This window comes from Hypomesus nipponensis, chromosome 8 (genome assembly GCF_054491055.1).
Source record: "Hypomesus nipponensis isolate SF chromosome 8, ASM5449105v1, whole genome shotgun sequence".
In the NCBI taxonomy this organism is placed as follows: domain Eukaryota; kingdom Metazoa; phylum Chordata; class Actinopteri; order Osmeriformes; family Osmeridae; genus Hypomesus; species Hypomesus nipponensis.
The window spans coordinates 7352190-7364387 of record NC_140368.1 but is presented as its reverse complement, the minus strand read 5'-3'; the positions used below and the strand labels follow the sequence as shown (position 1 = coordinate 7364387).

At 53.1% G+C, this 12198-nt stretch overlaps 1 protein-coding gene across 2 annotated transcripts in view; it reads left to right on the top strand.

Moving 5' to 3' along the window:
* The window catches only part of pola1 (polymerase (DNA directed), alpha 1), a 33420-nt gene that overhangs the window by 3232 nt on the left and 17990 nt on the right, over positions 1-12198 (top strand). For both annotated transcript variants that reach the window (XM_084702827.1, XM_084702826.1), the window contains exons 14-33: positions 139-277; positions 407-561; positions 691-775; positions 928-989; positions 1083-1172; positions 1548-1664; positions 1940-2115; positions 2242-2371; positions 2499-2618; positions 2764-2854; positions 2944-3068; positions 3164-3310; positions 3643-3765; positions 9819-9851; positions 9951-10043; positions 10567-10772; positions 10894-11026; positions 11202-11333; positions 11460-11634; positions 11785-11966. In XM_084702827.1, the coding sequence (XP_084558953.1) occupies positions 139-277; positions 407-561; positions 691-775; positions 928-989; positions 1083-1172; positions 1548-1664; positions 1940-2115; positions 2242-2371; positions 2499-2618; positions 2764-2854; positions 2944-3068; positions 3164-3310; positions 3643-3765; positions 9819-9851; positions 9951-10043; positions 10567-10772; positions 10894-11026; positions 11202-11333; positions 11460-11634; positions 11785-11966 (2514 nt within the window). The remainder of the gene's footprint in view (positions 1-138; positions 278-406; positions 562-690; positions 776-927; positions 990-1082; positions 1173-1547; positions 1665-1939; positions 2116-2241; positions 2372-2498; positions 2619-2763; positions 2855-2943; positions 3069-3163; positions 3311-3642; positions 3766-9818; positions 9852-9950; positions 10044-10566; positions 10773-10893; positions 11027-11201; positions 11334-11459; positions 11635-11784; positions 11967-12198) is intronic.

Here is a 12198-nt window from a genome sequence, read left to right as displayed (position 1 = left end):
CACAGCCCTAACCCCACGGCCCTAACCCCATAACCCTAACCCTATACATGTACACACACATCATTAGATAAACACACTTGTGCTCTCCTCCTCCCTATCTCCCTGTCTCTGCTGTGTCTAACTGGGTTTATTTTGCAGGCTGAGTCACCAGCTCTGCCCTCCGACCTGAAGGGGGCGACGTTCTCCCAGGTGTTTGGCACAAACACCTCCAGCCTGGAGCACTTTCTCCTCAACAGGAAGATCAGAGGACCCTGCTGGCTGGATGTCAAGACCCCACGTGAGTGCTGTTTTTACACACACACACACACACACACACACACACACACACACACACTGGGTATTGCCCTGACTAATGTCATTCTCACATGTTATCCTATGGCGTCATCTCCCCCTCTGTGCTGTGTAGAGCTGAACAGCCAATCAGTGAGCTGGTGCAAGGTGGAGGCGCTGGCCATTAGGTGTGACCTGGTCTGCGTGGTCAAAGATCTGGCCCCGCCCCCACTCACCATCATGTCCATCAGCCTGAAGACCGTGCAGAACCCCAAGACCCACCACAACGAGGTGTGTGTGTGTGTGTTCATACTTACAGGATCTTCAAAAATGTATTGTCTGTCAATATTCAGTTTGACTGCTTCTTAAGTCTGGCTCTTACTGTGTTGAGTGAAGTCTTTACTTCCTGTCCGTCCCCAGATTGTGTCCCTGGCTGCCCTGGTGCACCATAACTTCCATCTGGACAAGGCCCCCCCGCGCCCCCCATTCCAGACACACTTCTGTGGTGAGTGGACCTTGACGCAGAGAAGGGAGGGAGGCAGAACGTAGAAAATAAGGGAATGCAAGAAGGATGAAGGAGGGAGAGGATGCCTGTCATGAGACGGCGTGCCAGGGCCTCTTCTCCAGCCTTATGATGGTTGTGTGTGTGTGTTACAGTGGTCAGTAAACCCAGCGACTGCATCTTCCCTTACGACTTCAAAGAAGCTATCAAGAAGAAGGTGAGGAACCGCTCTGTTGTCTATCCTCCAAAACTCTCCCGTTTAGTCAGGGATTTAATGTGGGGTGTGTGTGTGTTCTCCTGCCTTTGCCAGAACGGTAAGGTGGAGATCGCCGCCACTGAGAGGACTCTGCTGGGTTTCTTCCTGGCGAAGATGCACAAGATTGACCCGGACGTGCTGGTGGTGAGGAGCAGAGCGCTCAAACAGCCAGCAGGACACACCCGAGCTTGATGTTCCGAATCCACCTGTTTAAATAGAAGAAGCCACCAGAGGCAGTGTCTGTAATGCTGCATGGGAGCATTCAGAGTCTGTAACAACATGCACCCTCCCTGGTCTCTCCTCCCATAGAAACAAATCACAGATCTGAACATGGAATGAGTAGCAGCTTTATTAGAGAGAACCATGTTTGCACCTGTCGACATGTTAGATCTGAGATCTAGGAGAGCTGGAGGGAAGGCTGCAGTTCCAGGCTTCTAGCCAGGTGAAACAGGGCCTTGTTGTGTTGTTGCGTTTCAAGCCCAGCTGACCTGTTCACCTGCTCCCCCCCTCCCCCCGCAGGGTCACGACATCTTTGGCTTCGACCTGGAGGTGCTGCTCCAGAGGATCGCCTTCTGCAAGGTCCCCCACTGGTCCAAGATGGGCCGGCTGAGGAGGGCCAACATGCCCAAACTGGGGGTGAGCAGAAGCCCCTTCCTGCAATGCCCCAAGAACTGTCTGGAGAAGCCCCTCAGCATTCCTCCAGGAAGGACGTTTCTTTTAGCGTCATGTTTTTAGCTGATTGCATTTATCCTGAGTGACATTCAGGAGGGGTTTGAACCTGGGACCTTTTTGATCCCTTGTCAAATGCTCCAAAAATGTACAAACCCCCAGCCGCCCCACCCAGGAGAGCTGGCCCCCAGCCTGGGGGGCTTGTTTGGCTCGCCTCTGATCACATCGTCTTGTCTCCACAGGGCCGCAGTGGCTTCGCTGAGAAGAGCGCCACCTGTGGCCGGCTGGTGTGTGACGTGGAGATCTCAGCCAAGGAGCTGATTCGCTGCAAGAGCTACCACCTGACCGAGCTGGCTGCACAGGTGCTGAAGACTGAGAGGGCCACCATCGCCCCGGAGAACATCAAGAATCTCTACAGGTGTGTGTGTGTGGATAGATGCTGAGAATGCTTTTTTGACTACAGCCACACCATGAATTGTGTTAGCCCCACCATGAAACAAGCAGGCACATGGTGTATTGTGTGTGTGTGTTCCGGCCCCCACAGTGACTCTCCCCACCTGCTGTACCTGCTGGAGCTGACCTGGACAGATGCTCGTCTCATCCTGCAGATCATGTGTGAGCTCAACGTGCTGCCTCTGGCCCTGCAGATCACCAGCATCGCCGGCAACGTCCTGGTGAGACCCCCACACACACACACACACACACAGATACACACACACACACCTCTAAGGAACATGTATTCCGTCCTCCTTTCAGTCTGGCCTGATTCTCCCTCTCTCTCCCCCTCCATCCCTCCCTCAGTCTCGTACGCTGATGGGGGGGCGTGCAGAGAGGAACGAGTTTCTGCTGCTGCACGCCTTCCACGAGAAAAACTACATTGTTCCTGACAAGCCCTCCTTTAAGAAGGCCCAGCAAGACCTGGTACTCTCACACTCAACAACCGCATTTGCCCCCCCCCCCCACACACACGCACTTGAAATGCCTTATGTAGCTCCTAGACACTCAGTCACATCTCCTCCCACTCGTTCTCCTCCCTCTCCCCCCTCTCTCTCGTTCTCTCTCTCAGATTGAGGGAGAGGAGGATGGAAGCGCAGGGAAAGGGAAGCGAAGGAAGAAGGCAGCCTACGCTGGTGGTCTGGTGCTGGACCCCAAAGTTGGTGAGTGAACTGTGTGTGTGTGCACGCATGTGTGTGTGTGTGTGTGCTTGTTCTAACGGTTGGCTTACCCTCTCTCTCTCTCTGTGTAGGTTTCTATGACAGGTTTGTGTTGCTGCTGGACTTCAACAGTCTGTACCCGTCCATCATCCAGGAGTTCAACATCTGCTTCACCACAGTCACCCGAGAGGCCCAGAGCTCTCGCAACAAGACAGAGGTGTGTGTGTGTGTGTGTGTGTGTGTGTGTGCGTGTGTGTGGCCGTGGGTTGTATCAATGGGTGCTTGATGAAGCTGCTGCTGTGGTGGTGACAGGAGGAGCAGGAGGAGATCCCAGAGATCCCAGATCAGGGCCTGGAGATGGGCATCCTGCCCCGGGAGATCAGGAAGCTGGTGGAGCGCAGGAAGCAGGTGAAGGGGCTGATGAAGCAACAGGACCTCAACCCTGACCTCTACATGCAGGTTAGCACACACACATTCTCTCTGTGTCTCTATTTCTCTCTGTCTCTCTCTCTGTCTCTCTCTCTCTCTCTCTCTCTCTCTCTCTCTCTCTCTCTCTCTCTCTCTCTCTCTCTCTCTCTCTCTCTCTCTCTCTCTCTCTCTCTCTCTCTCTCTGTCTCTCTCTATCTCTCTATCTCTCTATCTCTCTATCTCTCTATCTCTCTGTCTCTCTATCTCTCTGTCTCTCTCTCTCTCTCTCTCTGTGTCTGTGTCTGTCTGTCTCTGTCTCTGTCTCTCTCTCACGTTTCCCCCCCCGGCTGGTAACATCAGGTGTGTGTTCTGTGTGTCTCCAGTATGACATCAGACAGAAGGCTCTGAAGCTAACTGCTAACAGCATGTATGGCTGCCTGGGGTTCAGCTATAGTCGCTTCTACGCCAAACCACTGGCCGCCCTGGTCACACACAAGGGCAGAGAGGTAAGTCACACACGCACGCACGCATGCCTGGCTCCCTAGCCACATTCGTCAACAAATGGTGGCTGGTCAACAAGCATACAGCCACCAGAGGGCACTCTAAGATCAACTGACTTCACACACGACACGTTTCTCCCTCACAAACAGCTTTCCTCTCGTTCACTCCCTGTCTGTTTCTCTCACTCTCTCTCTCGCTCTCTCTCTCCCTCATTTATCAACCCTCTAATTTTCTCTCTTTCTCATGTTCTATCTACAATTTCTGGAGGACTGTTAAACACCCCTTGACATTGATAGTCCTGATTCACAGTCGTGCCATTAAGCTGACACGCCACACACGGGCTGGCGTCCGTGTATTGAGCTCTATCAACACACACATGCCATTACAGTCATACACCCTTGACAGGTAGGATGGCGTGTGCGCCGGACGACACACAGGTTTGATTTGAGGCGTGCGGTGCCACGGTGTTGTACGAGGAACAGAACGCCGCACGCTCGTTCCCCAGAGCGGTCTAGGTTCTAATGAGGCTCCAGGCACTGTCGGCTCTGCTATGTTAGCCCCGGGCCTTAGGGAGCTCTTCATGACGCTGTCCTTCCACTGGCATTGTGCTCTCTAGTAGATGGCAGGGCTTACGGGGTGGGTGTCAGCTTTCTCCCGGACACAGTAGCTCACACGTCTTTTGGACGAACTCGCTTGTTTGTACGGATCTGAGAGATCTGACACACACATGTTGTTTGGGTGCTTGTTTGATAGAAAGTCATCCAACAATGATCCATGTATCTTTCCCCCACGTCATGAGTTGGGCTAGGGCTAGGGCCTGGGCAGGCACATAGCTCTGAACCAGCGCTCTCCTGGACACGACCAGCCCCCAAACATCCCCGCACTTTCCACTCTTAATACGTTAATGAACCGCGAGTTAGCTAGCATCATCTATGCTACAGTACGAGGCGGGTATATTTAGTTGCGGTTGGTAACACTAGATTAAATTCATCATTGACTTCAGTTTCCTGACGGCCAAGTAGTTCCGAGTAGTGGGCCATAGAAATCCGCTAAAGTCAGCTGGTGTGTGTTTTGTCATGTATTTATACAGATGAAATGTCAAAGCTACGCTAGCCCTCTCCCCCCCTCATAATTTTAATCGTCACATGCGCCCTCTACTTTTATAATCTGATTTAGTGGCATTATTTATTTATAAATGAAACGTAGACCCCCCCTGCCACCGACTGGTTGGGCTCACCAGGGTAATATAAAAGGCCTTGTGCCTTTGGTGCAGACTCATCTTACTCGCACCCTTGTCTAAGCTTGAGGCCCAGCCCCATCTGGGAGACGGGGTCGGCCCAGGGGCCACAGTGATTTCTTAGCCCAGGAAGGGGTTAAGATGCCTGGGATTAGGAGGGGATGACAGACCCTTGGCCGTGGCTCCTCTGATGTGATTTGCCAAGTTAGGAGGGGAAAGCCCCCAGTTATCTCCAGTCATCAGCCAAGTCTTGATGGTGTGTGTGCGTGCAAGATGGGAGAGGGGCGACTACTAGCCGAACTCTGCCCTTTGTGGGGAAACATTTGTTGTCCCCTTGCCCCCCCGCAGTGTCGGTATGTGGGGGTATTAAGTGGGGTGGGGAGGATGAGGGGGAAGGTGGAGGTTTAGGGTTACAACACCCAGGGTCCGGCATAGATTGATGTCCCCCAATGTTTTATTTTTAGTTCCTTTGTATGCGGAGCCCTGCAAGGGTAGGGAGCACACATACACTTGTTTGTATACACACACACACACACACACACACACAGCAAGATCAAACAGTGACAGCACTGATTACTGTGTTTTCAATGGGTGGACCAACTGGAAGGCTGATTGGAATAAGCCTGTGAAGTGTGTGTGTGTGTGTGTGTGTGTGTGTGTGTGTGTGCGTTCATGCGTACATGCACGGCCTCAAACGTGGTCCTGTGCTCTGCTAATCGACCGATGTTAACGACACATGTCCGTGGAAGCTGCTGATTGTTCCGGAACGCTGGTTAGTTTGACCCCTGACCCCTGCCTTCCCTGTCAGCTAGCATCTCTGACGCCCCGGAGCAGGTGTGTGTATGTTGTGTGTATGTTGTGTGTGTGTCATATTTCAGGGTGACAGGGCACACTCCAGTGCCATTCTCCTGTAATTGATTCCTTGTCCTTGTGTTTAAAAACAGTTTCACAGAACCTGGTAGATGCTGGTTAGGGAAGGAGGGGGAAGGAGTGGGGGTGATGATGAGGTAGATACTGCCCCCCCCCCGCCCTCTCCAGCTCAGGTCCTTTGTCCCAGTTGTCTAAGAATCACAAAAGTCATTTTTAAACTTCCCAGAATAATATTTGTAACCATGCTTAAGCTAGCCCTCTCTTCGTCAACACCATTGCTCTCGTTTCTGTGTGTGTGTGTGTGTGTGTGTGTGGGGGGGGGGGGGGGGGGGGGGGGGGGGGGTCACAGCCAGCATAGCTGCACGCGCTCCTCATTCTCCTCAAAGAGTCGGATTGACTCCTGATATTAAGTGGACTTAACAAATAGTCACATGAGGACGGACGGTTATTCTAGTCCCCTTCTCTCACTGCACAGTGAGCCGACGGTCGCTAAAGGGTTGAACTAAGGTTATATTAGGGTTAGTCAGGGCTTGGGCTTGTTTGGACTGTTAAGCTGGGTTTCATTGGAAGCGAGGTGGAAGTGGTCAAGTAGAGGTTGTCTTTAATTGGGACTCCAGAGTGTTGGGTGTTGGTGATTTGAAGCGGTCGTGTTAAATCAGAGCAGTCTACTGCTAGATTAACCCCTCATACAGCAGACATGACAGCACAGCTTTGGCATCTGCAAGGACAGGTGTGTGTGTGTGTGTGTCTTCAGTTATATAGCACACAATGTGCTACACTCGCTAGAACTTGGTACACATTTCTCTTGAGAGACAAGCCGGGTGTGTGTGTGTTTGTGTGTGACACTGCGCTCTCGACAGTCGTGCTCCTCTGATGCTATTTCAGGGAGAGGACTGTCATCCCCAGAATGCTTTTCAGCTGGGCGCTTTTCAAAACAATCGTCACCGGAGCCCCGCTCTCTTTTACTGGTCCAGTGTGCCGCTGTGGAGCTTAGCATGCCTGCTCTCATCTGCCTGCCTGCCTGCCTGCCTGCCTGCCTTCCTGACTGAACAAATCACTGCCATCTTGTGTCTTCCTTCTTTCTCATCCTAATGTTTCCTTCTCACTATCTTTCTAAACTTGATTCCCTTGTTCCCTCTCTCCCTGTGTGAGGCATGTTGTCTTCAGGGGCTCCACCTTCTGCCCCCAGCTCTCTGTATCGCTGGGTGATAGTTTGACCTGTGACCCCAACCTGGCAGACACTCGCTGAACCCCCGAACCCTGACCCATGGCAGGCAGGCAGGCAGGCAGGCATGTGAAGGATGAGGATGTCTCCCACACAGCAGTGTGTGTGTGTTTCTCCTTGCCCCGGGCTCTACAGGAGGCGCCGTCAGTGCTAGCCGCTAATTTGCTGACCTGCCTAATTACACAGCTCTGACAGGGGGGGAGGGGGGGGTTAGGGTTTGGGCAGGCAGGGACACTTCACAGGGACAGAGAGGAACAAGTGAAATGGAGAAGGTACAGTGGTCAAAGAGAGAGAGAAAAAGAACAAGTTTGAGTTTGCCTTAATCTCTGAAAGGGATGAAACCATCAGGACATGCATGGGCTGAGAGACTGGGGAGGGGGGGGGGGGGAGCCCAGAGCCAGGGACAGACGCGTCCAGTAAAGGCGCTGGGCGGTGCTTGAGTTGAGTCGACTCAATATGCCGGCGTGTCTGGAGCAGTAACAGGAGTCCTCCCTGTGCTTTTTCAGTTGTTTGTGGTGGATATGTCCGGTATGTACGCTGCTGAGTGCACAACACACACACACACACACACACACCCTCCACCTCCTGCGGCCCTGTGTTTGGATTGATCCATATTTTGGGGGGTATGTGTTTAAAGATGAGCTGTCCAACAGACACACACACACACATTCACATACCGCAGTCATGGTCAAACGACTTGTCTTTCACTGGGGTCATTCCTTAAGCAGTCCATCCTGTTGGAACTGACAGCACATGGAAAACTAGGCTAAATGAGTCCACACATGAATTACATCGACACATCCTCACCTCGCTCTCCTTCACACCTTGCTACCATCTCTCCTTCCCTCTCGTTCTTTCCCTCCTCCCTCCCTCTATCCTCCCTCCCTCTATCCTCCCTCCGTCTATCCTCCCTCCGTCTATCCTCCCTCCCTTTATCCTCCCTCCCTTTATCCTCCCTCCCTTTATCCTCCCTCCCTCTATCCTCCCTCCCTCTATCCTCCCTCCCTCTATCCTCCCTCCCTTTATCCTCCCTCCCTTTATCCTCCCTCCGTCTATCCTCCCTCCCTTTATCCTCCCTCCCTTTATCCTCCCTCCCTCTATCCTCCCTCCCTCTATCCTCCCTCCCTCTATCCTCCCTCCCTCTATCCTCCCTCCCTCTATCCTCCCTCCCTCTATCCTCCCTCCGTCTATCCTCCCTCCGTCTATCCTCCCTCCCTCTATCCTCTATCGTCTATTAATTCTGTGGTAATGTTGAAAGCATGTGATAACAAGAGTTGCTGCTCTGCACAGTGAAGACGCCTATAAAGCTGGAAAAAGGCCATTTAGGTCTAAACATAGGCCCACCTCTCTGTTTCTCCTCTCCCTCCCTCTCTCCCTCTCCTCTCCCTCTGCTGTCTCCTCTCCCTCTCTGTCTCTCCTCCCTCTCTCCCTCTCCTCTCCCTCTGCTGTCTCCTCTCCCTCTCTGTCTCCTCTCCCTCTCTGTCTCTCCTCCCTCTCTGCCTCTCCTCCCTCTCTCCTCTCTGTCTCTCCTGTCTCCTCTCTCCTCTCCCTCTCTGTCTCTCCTCTCCCTCTCTGTCTCTCCTCTCTCCTTTCCCTCTCTGTCTCTGCTGTTTCACTTCACCCGTTCGTTCCTCCTTCTTTCACTCATTCCTCCTTTATTTAGCTAACTTTGTTTCCTTTCTTTCTACTCCTTATCGCTCCTTCAACCTCCCACATCCATAGGGAGAAAATATGTGTGTGCGTGCGCAGGCACGTGTAAGTGAGTGAGATGACCTTGGCGATGGTCACTAATGGGAGAGGCTGTTCTGTCATTACTCAAACTTCTCCTCCGCCCCCTCCCCTGCACCGCCCCCCACCCCCCCCCAACCAGAGGTATGTAACAGCCCATAAAGCATGCTTAAGACCCACTCTGGTTTCAGGGAGTGGAACCCCCCTCCACCACCACCTCTCACTCTCTGAAATAGCCCTGTCCTTGTCCCTATGGAGGAGTGTGTGTGTGTGCTGGTGTGAGAGAGACCTGGATGTGTAGGGGAGGTTGATTGAGGAGCATATTGCTGGTGACAGGTCACACTGCGTCCAGCCTCTTTCACCCCCCCAGATTAGCCCTTCACCCACACCCCTGGACCCCTGGACCCCCCCCCCCCCCCACCTGCTAGGATCCCTCAGCTGCAGAGGACGCGCGCACGCCTGCACACACACACACACACACACACAGCCCTGTGTTAACACAATTCTCTTTTGTTCATCTCGGGACAAATCCTCTTCTCCGTCTCTCCCTGCTTGGGATGGCTTCATGGCTGTGAAGAGGGGCTGCTTCTCTCTCATCTCTCTCCTTTCTGAACGCCTCTTTATCCTCCGTCCTGCTTCCACTCTGCCGCTCTCTCTTTCGTCCTCTCCTCCATTTGAATTCGCCTCCCTTCCTTCGCACGTTCCCGTTGTCTGTTTTTGCCTTCCCTCGCTTTTTTGTTGTTGTTCGTCACTCACTCTACAGGTGACTGAGGCCATTAGGAGTTGTTTGTGTGTGAGTGTGTGTGTGTGCGGGGGGGGGGGGGGGGCGGTAGGTCCATCACAGCAAGCCTCTAATAGACCTCTTAGCCAATTATCTGCCATTTAATTACAGATTACCTACGCTTTAACACACACATGGACCACATCAAGGGCAATAAATCCTCTAATTAGTCTTTCATTGCTTAGTTCATTTCAGTTTTTTCCCTCTTTTCCCTCAGATTCTGATGCACACCAAAGATATGGTCCAGAAGGTAAGCTACTGACTTGCAATCAGTTTACTCATTGACCAGGATCAATAGAGGTTGTAGGTCACTTCCTGTGACCCCTGACTTCCTGTCCACTCTTTTCAGATGAACCTGGAAGTGATCTACGGAGACACTGACTCCATCATGATCAACACCAACAGCAACACTCTGGAGGAGGTGTACAAGCTGGGCAACAAGGTGAGGAGAAGGGATGGGGGGGGTAGAACGAGGGAGGGAGACAGGGTAATAGACATGGAAAGGGATGAGATGGAAAGATGAAGTGACTTTGGAGGGGAAGAGAGAAGCAATGGGGGACAGAGAGAGGGAAGTGGAGGGTGGGTTAGAGGCCAACAGCCAGCACAGACCCTGTGAGGACTAGCTCAAATAAATCATCAAAACCACGGTGCTTAGCCCAGCGCTAACAGATGTCTGTGTGAACTCAGGTTAATCCAGTGCCAGCCAGGCTATCTTTAGCCCAGGGATACATGCAGTGGATGGTCTGATATAGCTGTGGGTTTCATGCCTCGGGTGTTTAAACAGTATTTTAATCTCGGTATAGTGTGTGTGTGTGTGTGTGTGTGTGTTAACTGTGTATTTTAACTGTGTGGGTGCATTAACCGCTCATGTTTACTTTGTGTGTGGGCATAAACTGTATATGGCATTTAGTGCTTGTGTGTGTGTTTGTGTTAACTGTGTGTGTGCGTGTGTGTGTCACGCTCAGGTGAAGGCGGAGGTGAACAAGCTGTACAAGCTGCTGGAGATTGACATTGACGGCGTGTTCAAGTCCCTGCTGCTGCTGAAGAAGAAGAAGTACGCCGCCCTGGTGGTGGAGCCGCAGGCCGACGGCCGCTACAGCACCAAGCAGGAGCTGAAGGGCCTGGACATCGTGCGCAGGGACTGGTGCGACCTGGCCAAGGAGTGTGGCAAGTCAGTGACCCCCCCCCCCCTTCATCTGATCTCATTCTTCTCAAAGCCCCTTTCCTCCTCTGGGTTCTTTCCTTCAAACGTCCCCCTTACGGTGTCCCCTCTCCCCCTTCCGCCTCCTCAGCTACGTGATTGGTCAGATCCTGTCGGACCAGAGCCGCGACGTCATCGTGGAGAACATCCAGCGTCACCTGGTGGAGGTGGGGGAGAAGGTGGCCAGCGGGGCCGTGGCCCTCAGCCAGTACGAGATCCACAAGGTGGGGTCACACAGCCACCAGAGCCCACCTTTTACTGTTACCGTGTTGCTGAGTGCTCTCTCACTGAGTCTCCCTTTCTGTCTCTCTGTCTCCGTCCAACAAAATTGCATTAAATACATTTTGCCCCCCCCGCCTCCAACACACACACACACACACACACACACGCATACACTAGGCCCTGACCAAGGACCCCCAGGACTACCCAGATAAGAAGAGTCTCCCTCATGTCCACGTTGCCCTGTGGATCAACACCCAGGAGGGGCGGCGCGTCAAAGCCGGAGACACCGTCTCCTATGTCATTTGCCAGGTGTGTGTGTGTCTGCAAAGACACCTGAACCTGTCAGTCGAGGTGCCTGGATCAGTCAAATACAAAGGGCCTATATTTACAGGTACCTCTTTCTCTCTCTCTCCCTTCTCCTTCCCTCCCCCCCAGGATGGCTCGTCCCTGGGGCCCAGCCAGAGGGCCTACGCCCTGGAGCAGCTCCAGAAGCAGGCCGGCCTCAGCCTGGACACACAGTACTACCTGGCCCAGCAGGTGCACCCCGTGGTGGGCCGCATCTGCGAGCCCATCGAGGGCATCGACGGGGTCCTCATCGCCACCTGGCTGGGTGAGAGCAGTCTGGGGTTCCCAACACTCTGCCGGCTCCACACATCTTCACTCTGGGGTGTGGGGGCTGCTTCTCATCAGTTCCAGGTCGGGAGCAGAGGGTGCAGAGAGGTTTATTTTCACTGTGTGTGTGTGTGTGCGTGCGTGGCAGGCCTGGACCCGTCCCAGTTCCGGAACCAGGTGCAGCACCAGAGGGAGGAGGAGGGGGAGGGCTTTGTGGGCGCGGCCGCCCAGCTGACAGATGAGGAGCGATACAGGGACTGCGAGAGGTTCACCCTGGCCTGCCCGCGCTGCGGCGCCGACAACGTCTACGACAACGTGTTCGACGGAGCGGTGAGTCCCGGAGCGCTCACACACACACACACACACACACGTGTGCTGGAACACAAACCGTCAGACTGATGTGCACACACAAAACCAGTTATATAATGAGCATTTGAGCCAAAACAACCATCGATGGGGTGGATTGTGTCACTGATAAACGTAAATATTTATGATCTTATTGTTGATCTTTTATACATGTTATCTCAATAGAAAACAGCCATAAATATCAAGAGACCGTGTG